At 41.1% G+C, this 19,054-nt stretch overlaps 1 protein-coding gene across 3 annotated transcripts in view; it reads right to left on the minus strand.

Moving 5' to 3' along the window:
- LOC137374911 (protein FAM131A-like) overlaps window positions 1-13,789 on the minus strand; it is a 66,746-nt gene extending 52,957 nt beyond the window's left edge. The window contains exons 1-2 of one of the 3 annotated variants that reach the window (XM_068041494.1): window positions 13,515-13,789; window positions 6,923-7,062 (exon numbers count right to left, since the gene is read on the minus strand). In XM_068041494.1, the coding sequence (XP_067897595.1) occupies window positions 6,923-7,062; window positions 13,515-13,545 (171 nt within the window). In that variant the 5' untranslated portion in view covers window positions 13,546-13,789. The remainder of the gene's footprint in view (window positions 1-6,922; window positions 7,063-13,514) is intronic. The other 2 variants (XM_068041496.1, XM_068041495.1) reach the window with 2 other exon arrangements.
- Between the last annotated feature and the right edge of the window lie 5,265 nt (window positions 13,790-19,054).

Here is a 19,054-nt window from a genome sequence, read left to right on the forward strand (position 1 = left end):
TCTCTTCCTCCATGACACTTCTTCAGCAGCAGGCGCTAATTTTATCTCATTCCAGAATGTAAACACACACTACAACCAAAAAGCTTGCAAGTTTGCTGCTCTCTCAAGTGCGCGCTGCTGCTCCCAGGCCTGTCCTGTCAAGGGGCGTGCAACTGTCACTTCTCTGCACACATCTTCCCCAATTACCAGGGTTTCTGTTCTATTTTTAACTAGAGTCGTGTGACAGCCAGTAAACGTTGTCTCCAAATTAGTTCTATCAGTGTCCTCTTGATGACCCTCTTGAAAAAAACTGGTCCAACATTTCTTCAGTTTGACTACGAATTCCTCAAAAAATATTTTTAACAAAAACAGTAGCACTTTCATAACAACTGCAGTGATTAGGATTCTATCATTAACCCTCAGATGATATAACTTTCTTTGGACCTTCCATGCAGCTTCAGTCTAGATCTTCAACAAGGACAGTTACAATGACAATGACAAACTTGTGTTTATATCGCCTCTTTAATGTAGTAAAAACATCCCAACATGCTTTACAGGAGCATTGTCAGACACAATTTGACACCGAGTCATGTGGCCACCTTAGGAAAGATGATAGTAAGTGGAGTCAAAGAGGTAGGTTTTAAACAGAGTCTTAACAGAGGAGAGAGAGGGATGCAGAGGCTGAGATGTTTAGGGAGGGAATTCCAGAGTTTAGGACCTAAGCATCTGACGGCACGGGCACCAATGGTGGAGTGATGAAAATCGGGTATGTGCAAGAGGCCAGAATTAGAAGAATGCAGAGATTTCAGAAGGTTGTACAGCTGAAGGAAGTTATAGAAATAGGGAGAGATTTGAGCACAAGGATCAGAATTTTTAAATTTAGGCATTTCTGGACCAGAAGCTAATTGTAGATCAGCAAACACAATCAGCATGAAGCAAAGCTATCTTCTGAGATTTCAAATGTTGTAAATGCATCAAAAAAGAAAAAAGGACAGAGCTACTGTTCATTACTTTATTTATAGAAGATATTTGACTAAGAAAACTTTTTTTGATCTAATGCCATGTTATTGTAATGCAGAAACATCTAAAACATAGCTATAGCACAAAACGTCTTACTTCCCTAAAATAGAAATCTCTACCTTACAGTCTGTTGAACTGAAACATTTTGCATACTATTTATTTTCAACTCTTCGTTCCAGCAATATAACCAAACTGAAAACTTAAAAAGATAGAATTAACAGCAGGGAAGCAACCATTAATTGAGCCAAACCTAGCCATGAAACAGCGTTACATTGTGTATTTGTAAGAATCTTAAATGCAAATCTTGGGCAGTATTTCAGCTACATAAAGACGCAGCACTCAGAGTTCAAAAAACAATGCTAAGAAGGCAACTGCTCTAGTTAGCAGCTCATTGTGTCATCACACATAAGCCACCTACCATATGATCAATTTCAATTAGTTAAGACTAAAAAAAGGGACTTCCAAAACAAGAGGAGTTCCATCAAACAAGACACACTCTGAATTAGTTATTTCTTCACTCATTTGCACCCAAACCATTTCAGAACATGCCACATCCTTCACGACGATAGTGCATTTCATAGTAACCAGAAACTATGGACTGATTTCTCCCACAGACTGTACTAATGTGACAAGACACATATTTAATTCTGAATTGTTTCAACTAAATATCCGTGGTTTCCTCTTTGAAATGTAAAACTGACTGGGAGGATAAGATCACTATTTAAAAAGCAACTCTTCTAAAACCAAATGCTGTAAAACATAATCTGGCATTGGCTTTCTTACTGCAGTAGCAAATGCAGTTGTGATGCTCTGCAAATACTTGTTTGAGGAGCCACCCAGTGGTTAAACCAAATATGGCAGAACAATCCTTCTGTTGCATATAGCAGAGAGGAAATGTCTTCAATCTTGTCAATTTACCATGAAACCAGCTGGTATATGTATTGCCCAGTGTGGAAGTGGACAGCACGGATCCCAGTCTGCTAAATTAGCTGATCTTAGCTCAGGCAACAGAAACAACCCCAAAATTGGACTTTCTGCTCCTGGGATAGGCAAGAGAAAAGAAAGATCCACCGAAAAATTAGAATCCAGTGACTACCGCAGGAAACGGCACACGTGGATACCGGGTGAGGAAAGGATGGGACTCACCCGTAATCCAGCCTAGCATAGGGTCATGATCAAATCATCTACCAACATTCAGTGTTTAGGTTCACACATTTTTGTGCAAGGTGTCAGCACCCAGAAAGCCATAATTGAACAGAGATCAGTGCCTTCAGATGAGGAAATAACATTTTTTTAAAAACAGAATCCGCCGAGATAACTAGATGTTGTGTTAAACAATTTTTCTTTTCTTTTTAATTTGCATTTTCTTCATTATTATCCACCACCTACAATCCTAGTTCTAATAATTTCCTGACAATATACAATGTTAGACTAAATTTAAAGATGATCAAAATCAAAGCTGCATTTAAAATATTGCTACTTTTAAGCATAGTATTATTTCTAATTTTTCATTAAAAAGGATGCATAAAAATGTATTCCTTTCTGGAGCTGCTCATTAATTAGTTTCTAGTATTCTAGTTGAATTTTACACAGTTATGTAACAAATAAAGAAAAGAAATTATAAGAATCTAAAGATGCTTGTGTATGCAATCCACCAACAGTTAAACACAGTAACTGCTTGTTTATTCAGTGGTTCATCTACAAGATTCAGTCTTGTCTGTCCCAAAGGATCTGTTTTACACACTAGTGTTAACTCCCCTAGGCTTTCATTACATTTCTAAATCTCATACAGCACTGCCTAACAGCCATGCAATTCACATAAGTTACTTACCTTGATCAGATAGAATGAGAAAGATTCCATGATTTACTGTGATATATTGTAACTCTGCATTATGGCCAGCTGAGATATTATGAGATATTCACCCTCTTTTAACCCTTACAGTGCGCACATCTCCAAGGAATTCTGTATGCCCTGAATGATTTCAAGCTTGTCACTTCACACTGTGAAAAGTTCAAGAATTATATAGCATTACAGCAATAATGGTATTTTTACTGTATTAATAAATGGCTTGGCCATGTGAGCCGCATGGAAGATGGCAGGATCCCCAAAGACACATTGTACAGCGAGCTCGCCACTGGTATCAGACCCACCGGCCGTCCATGTCTCCGTTATAAAGACGTCTGCAAACGCGACATGAAATCGTGTGACATTGATCACAAGTCGTGGGAGTCAGTTGCCAGCATTCGCCAGAGCTGGCGGGCAGCCATAAAGACAGGGCTAAATTGTGGCGAGTCGAAGAGACTTAGTAGTTGGCAGGAAAAAAGACAGAGGCGCAAGGGGAGAGCCAACTGTGCAACAGCCCCAACAAACAAATTTCTCTGCAGCACCTGTGGAAGAGCCTGTCACTCCAGAATTGGCCTTTATAGCCACTCCAGTCGCTGCTTCACAAACCACTGACCACCTCCAGGCGCGTATCCATTGTCTCTCGAGATAAGGAGGCCCAAAAGAAAAAAAAGAAAAAATAAAACATACAAACTCTGAACAGCCAATATAATTGCTTCTGTACTGTCTTCTTCCTCATTGCCTTTATCATCTCCTTTATTATTTCTTATTTGTTTTGTCTTGATATTAGAAAATGTAAAGTTAAATATTTTCATCTTCCCCATCAATCGATATTGCTAAAAGTCTGTCAACTGGTCAATAGATGGATACCAAAATTGAATCTGTAATCTTGTAAGGGGGAAACCTTTTTTCACTCAGCTCAATTGACACCTGGAAAGAAAACTGCTCATTAGATAGAAGAGCCAGCTGAAACAATGGGGATCATTTTCACCTTCACTGCTTGGGGTGGTAAACTGATTGAACAGATTTCCGCCCATTTTAGTATCATAATGAAAATGAACAACTGGGCTGGCTCTTATAATGGGCAGGTGATCCACTCTACCAATTTACTGCCTAAGGGGTGAAGATGAAAATTACCTCCAAGTTATCTTAGCATGTAAATTGGCAACCTCGCTGAAAACAGACACTGGAATGGCTGGTGTAGGAAATAGATAAATATCACATTTTGGAGCAGTAATTAAGGAACACAAAAGTCCGAGTGTATCAAGCCTGTATCCTCAGTACCTTGCTCTATGGCAGTGAGGCCTGGACAACGTATGTCAGCCAAGAGCGACGTCTCAATTCATTCCATTTTCGCTGCCTCCGGAGAATATACTTGGCATCAGGTGGCAGGACCGTATCTCCAACACAGAAGTCCTCGAGGCGGCCCACATCCCCAACTTATACACACTACTGAGTTAGCGGTGCTTGAGATGGCTTGGCCATGTGAGCCACATGGAAGATGGCAGGATCCCCAAAGACACATTGTACAGCGAGCTCGCCACTGGTATCAGACCCATCGGCCGTCCATGTCTCCGATTTAAAGACGTCTGCAAACGCGACATGAAGTCCTGTGACATTGATCACAAGTCGTGGGAGTCAGTTGCCAGCGTTCGCCAGAGCTGGCGGGCAGCCATAAAGGCGGGGCTAAAGTCTGGCAAGTCGAAGAGACTTAGCAGTTGGCAGGAAAAAAGACAGAGGCGCAAGGAAAGAGCCAACTGTGTAACAGCCCCGACAAACAAATTTTTCTGCAGCACCTGTGGAAGAGCCTGTCACTCTAGAATTGGCCTTTATAGCCACTCCAGGCGCTGCTCCACACACCACTGACCACCTCCAGGCGCTTACCCATTGTCTCTCGAGACAAGGAGGCCAAAGAAGAAGAAGAGTTAAGGTACCTTTGAATTGGGGCTAAAACACATTGGCTCAAAAGTTCCTGTCAAAATAACAGCAAGGCTGATAGCGTTCTCTGTTATTTACGTTCAAATGCCACAGGAATTCAGGCTCCGACATTGGCTTTGCGAGAAAGGCATTTCGCTTTCTGGCTCCCCACTCAAATGCATTGAATGTTGTGAAGTTCCTTGTTTAGACCTTGTGCTGTTAATTCCACAATCCTTCAATCTGATTGGTTAAGGAGATATACAGTTGCTTGCTCTGTTCACTCAGATCCCAAATGCTCTGTAGAATGCACTGTGCCATTTCCATCCTGCACTTTCAGCAATTCGCTACGCAAAATATCATTGATATTGTTTTTTTTATATAGATACAGCACTGAAACAGGCCCTTCGGCCCACCGAGTCTGTGCTGACCATCAACCACCCATTTATACTAATCCTACATTAATACCATGTTCCTACCACATCCCCACCTTCCCTTAATTCCCCTACCAATACTAGGGGCAATTTACAATGGCCAATTTACCTATCAACCTGCAAATCTTTGACTGTGGGAGGAAACCGGAGCACCTGGTGAAAACCCACGCGGTCACAGGGAGAACTTGCAAACTCTGCACAGGCAGTACCCAGAATCAAACCCGGGTCACTAGAGCTGTGAGGCTGCGGTGCTAACCACTGGTTGGCTTGCCATTGCAATTTTTGAGCCACTATGGTAAGTTAGACGGAGCCTCACATTGCTCTGTATGCCAACAATGAATGCCTGAAATGGGAATGTGTTACTTTTTCCAGGACTTCCTTGATCAGCACAAATACCATCAAAATATTTGTTTTCATGGGAATTTCAAGAAATGTGGAGGGTGCATTACAGAAAAAAATTGTATAATCCATTAAGCAGGTAACAATTGCATTAAGATAGAAAGCAAAGTAATTTTACATGAGTGTGTTAACATAGGAAATAAAAATCCCTGCTGAATAAGACCTATGATCTACTCTTTATGGTTCTGCAATAAGTTCATAAAATGGAAAAATAAAAGAAAGCATATTAAAAAGAGCTACTTAAAACTGTAATGAATCACTTAAGTTAGTTGAGATGCACTGTGAAGTTGTGAGGACATAAGTAGGCTTTTCTGTTCATAACTATTGTCATAGTAAAGAATAATTTACTGTGGTTGTAGAATTTTAATTATGGAACAACCAATATGTTTTTGGTCCACATTGTTAGTATAAGATCAATTATGCTTTTGTCTGACAAAATTGTTGAGATACATGATCATTACAGGAATTAGTCTTAAAGTAACATACTAGCGAGAAACAGTTGGAGTATACAAGTATAAGTTATTAGGTTGGTTATATCAGCACTTCTGGCGTTTGATGCAAAACATGCATTTCTAGATTTATACACAAACAGAAAACATTCATAACCCCAATATTAAACATCTCCACAACAGACACATTTAGAAAGGAATAGGCCATTGGAAATGAATGCAGAGCACTCATTTAAACTGAGTGAAAGAGGACTGAAGTTACTAGCTTTAGCAAACCAACTTTGGTATTACATTGTAGCATTTGTGGCATTGCTTATTAAAAGTATGAATAATCAGAGATAATTGAACAATCAGACATAATCTTAACCAACTAGTAACACTGTATGAGAAATGTTCCTGTGAGACTTGTCACTTATATTTTTGATAAAGCATGCACATATAAGATATATAAGGTGAAAGTTTGAGCAGATCAACTCAGTATTTCAAAATAAACTCATAATACAAAACTGCTGTAATCCAAGGAAATTACATTAAACTAATAAAGGGAAATTTCTGAAAAGATGGTCTTCCATTCCAAAAACAGAATACATGGCCATCCATTCCATCACTCAGAGATGCCAGTGTATGCATTCCAACAGAAAGTCAAACTAGAAAACACATCAACAGGAAATCTTACTCAGTTAAAATATTTAGGTTTATGTATTTTAGCATATTTTTAAAACGATTTAAGTATCTATCTCATTTTCCTGATTTCCCCCAAAAGATTAATATTGATTGTCATTTACAGAGGAATCATGAATTTACCAGTTTAAAATCTGTATCACTGTACTACAATTGTTACTTTTTGTTCTATAAGTGCATATCCAAAAGGGAAAAAGCAGCACCTCAGCAGTTTCCGGGCTGTCTACTGATGTCTGGTGTGCTAGCCTTTGCACTAGAGAAGTTGTAGTATTTCCCAATGGAAAGAGAGCTGCAGCTGACTTCACTTCCTTCCACTCCACACGTAAGGTAGTATCAACTGCCACTGTGAAAGACAGAATGCAACACTACATTCATTGAGGATATTGAGAAAATAGATGCTTAGCAACGCTGAAATATACAACTAATTGTTCTGGGTTTTCCTGATTCTTCTGTTCTTGGCATACCTAAAGCCAATTGCCACGATAATACAAACTGAACAAGTTCCAAATTCCAAATTTGTAACAGGTGAAATACATACATGTGTCCATAAGACTTAAGAAACTGGTACTGTTTTGTTCCAGTATCTTGTAAGTTAAATCGGTGTATTTGAATCAATTTGTTTGTAAAACAGACGTAGATATCGTAAAATCTCCTTTGGCTGTGTGCGCACAGGTCTAAACAGCCCTGCTGACTTGCTCTCTCTAAAACACAACAGCATGCTGAGATTCTGGGCAGATTAGCACAATACTGGGACACAGCAATGAAGGTTGCCAAGGAAACGCATCGATTTGCAATTTTATTTGCAACTGATACAGGCAACATATAATGGAAGCGAGGAACACAGCAAGCAATCTCGACACGCGGGCTCTGGATACTCAAAGTAACGTCTAACTGGAATTTCGAAAGGGGTCCACACAATGTGTTAGAAACAACATTCTTGGGCATAAAACATTTACATGTTTAGAATTACACCCTTCATATTTAATAATTAATCATGGACCACCAGCTCTCCTCTAACACACAACTGACACTGTTGGGCTGATGTTTGCTTTTCCTGTCTGCTTCTAAAATAGCAGGAAAGCAGAGATGTACCCTGCGATGTTCCTTCTACTGTTGTCATGTGAGGCAATTAGCACGGTCGAATAAACATTGACTTTGTTAGAAAATATATTTTTACAACTGGAAGCCGAAACAAATCAAACTCCATTTTATACGTAGCACCTTAGTGCGTTATTTACCCTGTAGCCTAAATGTACATATCAGATGCTGATTGTTTATCACCCGCCACTAATTCTAGTTAGAAATTTGTCAGTTAAAAGGTATGGGGAAGGGAGCATCACCCGTAGTGAAGATGATTTCAGTATAAATGCAGTAGTTATCCACATGAACACTTCACTGCATTCTGCTGACAAAAATCAACGCTGGTCCAGTGTACAGTAAATACAGATGAACATACTGTAAATCTAACACAAGGAGGCCCGTGTTTTCAATTAAATAAACCGGATTGCTATATTACAATAGAAAAATCATGCCAACACTATATTATGCTGGAAAATATTGATCAATTCAAATGTTACAAATGAATAGAACTATTCTCCCCTTTCTTCATATGCACTATTTATATATAGATAAGGTGAGGCAATATTCTCAAAGTACACCAGGAAAGTAGGACCAAACCACATTAAGGGGAATTAGTGAAAAGCAGTTTTGGAACAGATGTCATGAAGAAACTCCTTCACTCAGAGTGAGAAATGTTTTGAATAAACTGCCAAACCAGATAACAGAGACAAATAATTGAGTTGCTCAAACACAATTAAACACCATAATGGGAGCATTTAAGAAAATGGTTCACTGATCTCTTCTCAGCCTTGATTTTCTTTATTTCTTACACAGTCATACAAAGCAACATTCCTCTATCTGCTTACAAGTCTGAAATACACGTGCTATTCTAATTCAAGTTGATCACCAGAAAGTAGAGAGAAAGCACAGAAACATAACCAGCAAATTTATGCAATGAATAATATCTTGCCCATCCTTTTCTTCTCGCATTGATTCATAATTTGTAAATGTTTTAGCTCTATTTTCATCATTTCATTTACAATTACGATTGTTGTTTCAGCAAATCTTTCATGAAGGTTTTGAGTTTTAACTGCAACAAGCTTTTACAACAAAGCACACGATTATACAACCAGAGAACCAAAGAAGAGATAGTCCAGGTACAGTCAAGGTATGTTCCCTTAAAGGGGAAAGGTAGGGCAAACAAATTCAGAGCTCCCTGGATGACAAAAGAGGTAGAGATTAAGATAAAGAAGAAAAAGTGTGCTTATAACAGATGCCAGGTAGAAAATGCTATTGAGAACCAGGCTGAACATAGAAAGTCCAGAATGGAAATGAAAAGGCAAATGAGAGAAGCAAAGAGAGAGCATGAAAAGAGACTGGCAGTTAACATAAAAGGGAACCTAAAAGTTTTCTATAGGCATATAAATAGTAAAAGGATGGTAAAAGGAGGAGTTGGACTGATTAGGGACCATAAAGGGGATTTACGCGTGGAGGCAGAGGGCATAACTGAGGTATTAATACTATGCATCTGTCTTTACCAAGGAAGAAGATGCAATCCAGGCAATGGTGAAAGAGAAGGTAAGGCAGACATGAGAAGGGTTTAAAATTGATTAGGAGAACGTATTAGATAGGTTGTCTGTGCTTAAAGTGGATAAAGCACCAGGACTGGATGAGCTGCAGCCAAGGATACTGAGGGAAGGGAGGGTGGAAATCGCGGAGGCACTGGCCATAATTTTTCAGTTTTCCTTCGACTCGGGGGTGATGCCAGAGGACTGGAGAATTGCAAATGTTACACCCTCGTTCAAAAAAGAGCATAAAGATAAGCCCAGCAACTACAGGCCAGTCAGTTTAACTTCGGTGGTGGGGAAAATTCTAGAAGGAATAATCCAGGACAAACTTAATAGTCACATGGACAAATGCGGGTTAAGTAAAGAAAACCAGCATGGATTTCTTAAGGGAAAATCATGTTTAGGGACTAACTTGCTGGAGTTTTTTGAGGAGGTAACAGAAAGGGTTGATGAGGGCAATGCAGCTGATGTGATGTACATGGACTTTCAAAAGGTGTTTGATACAGTGCCACACAACAGACTTGTGAGCAAAGTTATAGCTCATGGAATAAAAGGGACAGTAGCAACATGGATACAAAATTGGCTGAGTGACAGGAAACAATGAGTAGTGATTAACGGATGTTTTTTGGGCTGGAGGAAGGTTTATGATGGAGTTGCCCAGGGGTCAGGGACCCTTGCTTTTCCTGATATATATTAATGACCTAGACCTTGGTGTACGGGGCAAAATTTCAAAATTTGCAGATGATATGAAACTTGGAAGCATTGTGAACTGTGAGGAGGATGATGTAGAACTGTAAAAGGACATAGACAAGTTGGTGGAATGGGCGGACAAGTGGCAGATGAAGTTCAATGCAGAGAAATCTGAAGTGGTTCATTTTGGCAGGAAGAACATGGAGAGACAATATAAAATAAAGGGTACAATTCTAAAGGGAGTGCAGGAGCAGAGGGACCTAGGTGTATATGTGCATAAGTCATTGAAGGTGGCAGGACAGGTTGAGAGAGTGGTTAATAAATCATACAGTATCCTGGGCTTTATTAATAAGGGCATAGAGTACAAGTGCAAGGAAGTTATGTTGAACTTATATTGGATACCAGTGTGACCTCAGCTGGATTACTGCATCCAGTTCTGGGTGCTGCACTTTAAGAAAGATGTGAGGGCATTGGAGCGAATACAGAAAAGATTCACGAGAATGGTTCCAGGGATGAAGAACTTCAGTTATGAAGATAGATTGGAGAAGTTGGGGCTGTTTTCCTTGGAGAAGAGAAGGCTGAGAGATGATGTGATAGAGGTATTCAAAATCATGAAGGGTCTAAACAGAGTAGGGAATGAGAGGGCACGGATTTAAAGTAATGGGTAAAAGAAGCAAAAGCGACATGAGGAAAAACTTTTTCACACAGCAAGTGGTTAAGGTCTGGAATGTGCAGCCTGAGTGTGTGGTGGAGGAAGGTTCAACTGAAGCATTCAAAAGGGATTTGGACTGTTACATGAAAAGGAAGAATGTACAGGGTTACAGGGTTACGGGGAGAAGGCGGGGGAACAGAACTGAGTGAATTGCTCTTTCGGAGAGCCATTGCAGACACGATGGGCCGAATGGCCTCCTTCTGCACTGTAACAGTTCTGTGATTCTGAGATCAACAAGTAGTCTTAATCAGTCTCTCTCACTTTTCTAAGTCAATGGCGAAGTTTGGTCTTCCTCAAAGGCCTACATTATACTGCCAGACTTACCAGACTTCAAGGCTACATAGTGTGGCTGCACAAATCTCTACACAGGTGAGATGAAAATCAGCTGTATTTAGTGCGGAGCAGGAGACTCCTACAAGGCGTGTGTTTTCAATTCAATGCAGCCGTATGAACAATTTGGCTTTATTCACAAAATAGGGAGGCGGGAAAGCGGAGAGAATCTACTAAGCAAGCAGCTGGAGGTGGACATTTATTGGTGACAGAAAAGCAAACCGGCTGCACTGAACTCATACACATTTCTGCTTTGTTACAAGTGCTGAATACTATTTGGTCAGGAACAATTCTAAACCATCCGTGCGGAGCGCATTCGCTGTTAATTCAGCACCGCTGGCTATCTGAAATCTCTTGATCCTAGCAATCAAATGACTGTAGATCAATACGTGACATATTTTCATTAAAAGTAGGCGGCTGAATAACAATGTCTCTGGATTCATCCGTTTTCTCAATCTTTATAAATCTGTAATCCTCGTAATTTGGCAAAAAAAACATGAAGTGACGCACAGCAAGTATTCCCCCAGGATCTAATCATCTAACAAATAAAGGACGGAAGAAAAACCTCCCGATGGGAAAGACCGAGTGCCTCCAGTGTAACTGTCAGCCGCTTTCATGGTAACTGTACTCCTTATTGAAGTCAATTCTTAATACTCCCTGGAGAGAAAATGGCCGCTTACTACTGCTCCCGGTATTTTGAGATTAAAATAGGGATCATATATGAGCAAAGTCTGGAACACCTGCTGATCGGCTGCCTATTTATAATCCATAGCAAATCATCTTAGCCTAAATGGTCAAAAACCAAGATTGTATTAATATAGATGTATTAAGATTGTTAAACTGGTCTAAATGTATTAGAAATCAAATTTAAAACAAAAATAAGGAAATATCTATTCTGGTAATGGCAGGGAGAGAACCATGCTCTCTGCAGAGAACAATAATAGTCTGGACAACTCTTCAAATTATGTGATGACATTTACCGATTGCAAAATGTCGTGTTTTAAAGGCATTTATCAGGACTTCATTGATTTGCTTTGCTCATGCCCAGCTTTGCTCGTCTTTGCAACAACACGAGCCTCGCCATCCAGTGAGTCCATCCTTCACTGGTGTGCGTTCTCACTGGCGCAGAGCTGCTGGCCTTGCGGTCAGAATGCTGTGTTGGATCATGTCTCAATCGCCGTACATTTGTGCACGGATATTAGTGGCCAGATGTACAATGAATGAGCAGTCAGTGGAAGAAGCGGCGCCTTCAAGATGAGCCACGCCCAAATGAAAGATGTCGCTATCGGTGGCCGACACCAATTCTGTTCGCTGTCTGATTTACCCGATATTCCCATTTCATTTATCGAAGCAACGAACCAATGGTTCTGTAAAGTTCATCTCACCACCGCATCCAATTTCATCAAGTCCAATATCCTCTCGTTTAACTCAGGCGCCAGTGTTGACTTAGGCTCACAATACAATATTCCACAGCCTCCATACATGAATATTACTACTAGCTAGCACCTTTCTTGAGAAAGCAGGCGTAAATAAACTCCTGGTACGTGAAGTACACTATCTGGGATGGTGATCTCACTTGTAACATGCTTCTTTGAAACTGTAAGTGATATTTAAATATTTAATAACACGGATTTACTCTGCTCTGTTTCAGCACAATGTGATGTTTCTAATTAATTTTCACCAAAACTCTCCAATCTAAGATCTGAAGTGAAATGTCGTCTTCTATCGAAAGCAATTGCGATGCCCTGCTTCTTCAATAAAGGTTGGGCAAATAAAGTCAAAGGCGGCGATCTGAAGACTTTCCCTCGCTTGTCCAATGGGTATATATGAAGCTGGATCATGGGCGCTATCAGATTTTAACATTGAAACGGGCGATTTAGGTTACACAATTGTTGAGAAATGGAAGATAAAAAAACAACCATTTTTGAAACAATTTGTCCAAATCGATTATTGAAATAAAAGCAATTCTGACCCGGTCGCGTAAAATATCTCCAGTGTTTCGGTGGGCAAAATAAAGGCGACAGGGTTCTGAGTGAGTGAGGTCTGTTACTTGGTAACAGAAATCATGGTTGCATACTAATTGGTCCCGTACAAAGCAAGGCTAGATTAAGAGCACTTAAATACTTGGGTTTGTGCAGTTAAGGGTCAGTGTCGTTGCTAAGTAAAAGAGAGAATGGAGAGGAAACAATATACCGCATATACAAGGGACCCTTCTATCCAGCCCTGTCAACGAACAGCATTGCTGGAGAACATTAAAGCTGCAGAGGAGTCGCTCCACGTTGTCTGCTTAAAACTGCACTTTACTCAGCAAGGCTGCTCCTTCAAATATCGAATTAGCAGACTACACTTCTTTGCTTATGATTACTGCCTTCGAGGCCGCGCATCAGAAGTATACCCTGTACCCTGCCCTGTCCACAATAAGAAAGCAGAGCTTACCAATTGTTGTTTTGGAGCCTATACACCCCATAATCGGCGCTTTTAGGTGAAAAAATTAACCCTTGTTCCAGACTGGAAACATTTCCACAGTACCTCATGGAAATTGAACTCGCAGGATCTGAAAACTTAAAGCTTTCCCGGCAATGAATTCGCAAGGACGGTGTCTTAAAAAGACAGGCAATGAACAGGCGCTGCGATTGCCCCCTGGCTGGGTTGATCTGCTCTCTCCCGGGCTCTTGTACAGTCGCCGCAACACGCACCAAACGCCACTGTACGTAGCGTGCGGCGAACTCTGAGTTTGCTGAAGCTGCCAGCCTCATCTTTTATGGACGATCGGGGGGCGGGGGATGGGGGGGCTGTTCGCTAGTTCTGTATCTCGTTGTTATTGGACAAAGTGGCGGCTGACGGAGCCTGTCGGTAGCCTGCTGAAAGTACACAGCAAAACCAGAGGCAGCGAGCAACGATGCAGGGTGCAGTATCCAGGCAGACATTGCTGCTGAAAGCATTCATATCTTTCCATTAAAATAATAAAAAGGCAGCACTTGTGGATCGGTCTTATTTCATATATGCAGCATGTTTAGTTTTGTTTCAGATAAATGTGCTGAGCGCCTCTGAAATCTTTTCCCTCCTATCAATGTATAGTGTTTGGGGGTGGAGGGGGGGGGGGGAGTTTGTCCTTTTGTGTTTTGATGTGAAGTTGAGTAGAATTTCTTTAATGAATTGAGAAAGCGAGTTGACCTGTCCTGTCGGAAGGAGCCTGTAGCCCACAGTCCCAGTGGTCACCCAGGGTCGCTTCTTTTCATTGTATTTCTGATGCATTTTGCTGTTGTTTTCTCACACTTGGCACCAGCTTCAGTCGCTGTCAGACGCAGGTTCAATGAACAAGGGATCTCAATGCCCTTTAATATTTACACTGAACTGCTAAAAATGATTCAATTTTATTACATGGTAGTTTGAAAATAAATAGCATAAATCTTGATGCAATAAGTAATTGAAAAGTGCATCGCCCTTGGCTCCACCCGTGTTCGATCTCCTTATAGGTGGAGTTTCGGGGAGATCTAAAGCATTTCTTAAGGGTGCATTGTCATCCGCGGTTCGCATTCACACCAATGCAAAAATGGCAGTCACCTCTCCCGCCACGATACTCAACCAGGAGGCTCGCTTGAGTTTGACACACTGCCAGCGTTATAAATCCAGCTTAAAACTGCACCTGAAAAGTGCCAGGTGATCCACTGGGCTTCCTTGTGGTTTAGAATCTGACTTTTCAATCTTTTTAGCGTTCGTCCGCTTTTTATAACATTGCAGATTAGCAGATCTCCAAGCATGTAGTCACTCAGTGCCCTCTGTCGCCGATCTTAGTTCAAACAGTAAAAAGCTGCCCCAAAGTACAATGCTTCACTGAAGGTCCACACTGCACAGATACAGTCTGAGACTGGATCTGGGGTGTAACTGCAACCTAAAGTAAACGTTATTTCATCATTGATCCAACCATGTTTAAACATGACACAGGTGGTGGGGTAAAATCGCACTGCACAATACTAGCATACGATTGCGTTAACAAGTCCCTTTGAAGCTTCTTTGTTTGTTTGTTTTGTGCATAGCACAGGTTAATGCGTCCACTAAAAAGCAAATAAAAACGAATTTTATAAGAGTACATTAACATGTGTGTATGCTAACACTGCACAACACATTTTCACTCTGTTGGAGTTGCAAAACATTATTCTGCAGACCAGGGATAGACAGCAACATGTTGCACCACGGACTTTTGACAAAATTATTGACTCAGCCACGGACATGGCGGCAATTAATCTGTATATAAAGTGTATAACCAACCTAATGCTAGCAAAACACAGTCCAATTTAAAATGCATTTCTCCCTATTTAGTGAAATAGCTGGCATTGTTTTGCTTACACAAGTAGTAAGTGTCTGTCTACACAATTGATGCAGCAATGTGGAGAATCCGGATGGATTATCTGTCTGTCTGCCATGATCTTGATCTCTTTCTCTTACCTCTCACTAGCTCTCTCTCTCTCCCTCTATGTGTCAATCCCTATCCCCTCTTTGTGTCCATCTCTTACCCCTCTCTGTCCCCTCTCGGAGTCCATCTCTGTCCACTCTGTGTCCATCTCTGTCCTCTTCCACCCCTTCTATCTCTCGCTCGACCCTCTCTCTCCCTCCCTCCTCTCCCTCCCCCCTCTCTCTCGCTCTCGCCCTCTCTCTCTCCCTCCCCCTCTCTTGCTCTCTCCCTCTGATCGTTACTGAGAGCAGGAACAGCAAATTATGAACTTGGACAGATTCGGAATTTTCTGGCGGGCTTTTAAAAAAATTGGAAACCTGCCGGAAAACCCCAAAGCTGTCCGAAGTTCAGAAACCGCTGTTCCCTCTCTCAGCACCTGTCAGCTGTGAAACTGACACTTGCGATTTTTTTTTTCTAAAGCTAGTCTGAAGAAGCCAATTGGAAATTTCTCATCCCTGAAATTACAATTCATGGACCTCAAAATCTTTTACCATGGACACAGGTGTCTGTGTACGGACACGTTGCTGACCCTTGCTGTAGGCCACCACCAATTGAGTAAAAGGTTCAAACAGTGGAGCAGACAAAGAGATTGACCAACACTCACCTCCAAGACGTCAGAGACCAATGCTTTCATTGTACAAAATGGGATTACCACCGAACTCTTGTAATGGATCTTGCGTGTGAAAGGAAATGGGGGATGAAATTAAAACATTTTCTTCAAGGTGATGGATCATTGCCTGTCAATGCCTGATTGTTACAACTCCAGCAGAAAAAGTGTTCTAACCTCTTATTTTTAGAAAATGGCAAAAATATCAATTTCTGTATAACCCTACTGTATCCAGATTAAGCACTCCAGACATTTGCTGTCATATGTGGCATGCACGTGAATATTAAAACCTGGGGAGAAAGAGGTCTAGGGTTCCCTTTCGTTCTTCACCTGGTCTTACTGTAACAGGGTTTAATTTTAAACACATTGTGTTTTTAGCTCCCCTTTGGTGAATCCTTGTTCACCTTTTTCCAACTATAAGGCAGAAACCAGCACAAGCAAGTTTTCTTAGGTTTAAAGAAGAAAAGTTGAAATTTATTAAACTTAAACTCTAATTCAGCTAACGCCTACAGATACACGTCATGCCCCATGCTAGCATGCATATGCAATACACACATGGAAATAGAGACAGAAAAGAGCAGAAGAAAAATAAAGTGGAAAGGTTTGAGGCAATATCTGAAGAGTTGTTGTTATGGTTCTTTGAGCTCACTCGAGAGTCCTTGATTGTAGGTACATCTTGCTTTTTGTTGGGGCCCAGTAATTCTTCTTAAACCTTGTTTGCTGTAGGAGACTTTTCTCTTTTGGGGTTCAAGTGTCTTCAGTCGATTTAGAGGCTTGTGAGAAAGAGATGGGAGCAGACAGGAGAGAGATCTTCTCAGTCCAGGAGCAAACAGACTTTCTGCCCAAACTGTACAAATTGAAAAAACTCAGGTTGCCCAGCAGGTTAGTCATGTGACTAGCTGGTTTGTCCATGTCCATTTGTGTATTCGGCCAAATTAGCAGTCAACCTGGAATGCGAGCTCCCCACCTTCAACATCTGGTGATCAAAAGTCCATTGTGGGTTGAATGTCAGGGGAATGGCTGCTTTGTCCTTCCAAACACTGTCTGCCAATATGCAAACGTCCCTTAACAACCACAGCCAATCTGTTCAACAAGTCCTCCCCTCACTCCAGTTCATGACAAAATTAATGTGCCTCATTCTTGGCAGGTGGGGGCCCAGCATGACAGTAAGGGTTGGAGCAGAGACGACTGTTCGATTCTGTTGACAGCAATGCTAAATCTGCACTGTACCCTGCAAACAGAGTAGTACAAAGATCACTTTGATATAGTGAACAATTGGAGCTTTGCCTTTTTTGAACCTTATATCTATTGCTATGTGGTTCTAAAAAAACAAGGCTACACTACACTGTTCCTGCACCAGCTAATTGTTTTTGAATGTCAGGCACCCAATTTATTCTCTGCTATAATGGCAGTGTATCCTCAGTGAGGCATAACTTCTGTACACCTATTATCTGTGCCTCTATCTGAGCCCAATTTCTAGTGTTGGATCATTTATATATTTTGGACAGATGCCCAAGCCATTTATGGCACAGCTGCTGCACCTGCCTCAGGTGTTGCAACTCATCACAGCATCTCAGTGCAGGGTAAGTGGGCTGGCTTTGCCACCAGGGAGTTTCAGAAATAAGAAGAGTGCCTAATTTTAAAAAAGAACTATTGGTTACATTAGGAAAACTGACTGTTTAAATTGTAAATACCTCTCCCCCACAGGCATTCCTTGCACCCACTGTTGCTAGGATGCACATGGTGGGGAAACATTGTTTGATTTATTTCCTCTATTTCCATGGAATATTATCTGCCAGCCCTCAAATACAATGTAAATTCTGATGAGCAAAAAAGGGTAGGAACCCAGCGCAACTGAGGTCTGCCCCATTTCTACCCAGATTATACTGTTTCTATGTGCATGTGAGAGAAGAAATCCAGGGCTTTTGGTTCTAGTATTCTCTTGAAAGTGGATACTGCAACCCATGAGAGAAACACCTGTCAACAAATGCAATTTGTTTTTCACTTCACATGTCTGCCAATTTTCTCCCTCCTCTCCTTCAGGCATTAACTCTTCAGAATACAGTTCCGCATTTATCAATTACCTTCTGGTACCTTGCCCAAATGGCAATTCTTTGGATTTTTCTCCTCCCTAGCCCAGGGCACAGTCCCCCTTAAAGAAGTCCAGGTAAGGTCACCTAATTCAGCACAGACAAGGGCTTAACCCTTGATCTTCCTGTTAGATGGGATGGACATTTGGGATGGATGTAGTTATGTCAGATTCCTGCCCTTTTATCCTCCCACTGAAAGGTGTATTGCATTTGCAGCGAACACGTAATACACCATGTAAATAAGGAAAATAAGACATATCTCTCATCATTTGTGCCCTAGCGACATGAGTGGAAAGGATGCAGAGCAATCAGTAGCAGTATGAAAACCAGATTATTGGACTTTGTTGTTTATTTAAATTCTTTGGGCAGGCAACCAGTCCATTTATGACACCCAATGAGTTACCCCTCCTTCACCTGAGCTGGGCACACCAGTTGTGCCCATAATGGCACGGGCATCCACCTGAAAAATACCACTGCACCTAATCTTAGAAAGTGGGGCCCTGTCAGTGATGTAAATAGTAGGCAGTCAGAAATCCCACCCCAGTGAGGATCTGCCACCATTGACTGGTTGCTCACTGGTGTAACCAACTGAAGCAGCCAGATGGGTAATGTATTCCTTAATGAATAATTAAAATTTGCCACAAAGATTCAGAACCTGCAACTGTAATACAGTTTTCCAAATGTCCAAAGAAAAGTATAGATATAAATCTGCTCCATTCAAAGGAATAATACTTATCAAGGATTACTCAATTTTAGCACAGTAAAATGTTCTTGCCCCAATTGCTTGATTTGTGTTGAGAGATCGCCTATATTGTATTAGATAAAT

This window comes from Heterodontus francisci, chromosome 11, assembly GCF_036365525.1.
Source record: "Heterodontus francisci isolate sHetFra1 chromosome 11, sHetFra1.hap1, whole genome shotgun sequence".
Taxonomy (NCBI): domain Eukaryota; kingdom Metazoa; phylum Chordata; class Chondrichthyes; order Heterodontiformes; family Heterodontidae; genus Heterodontus; species Heterodontus francisci.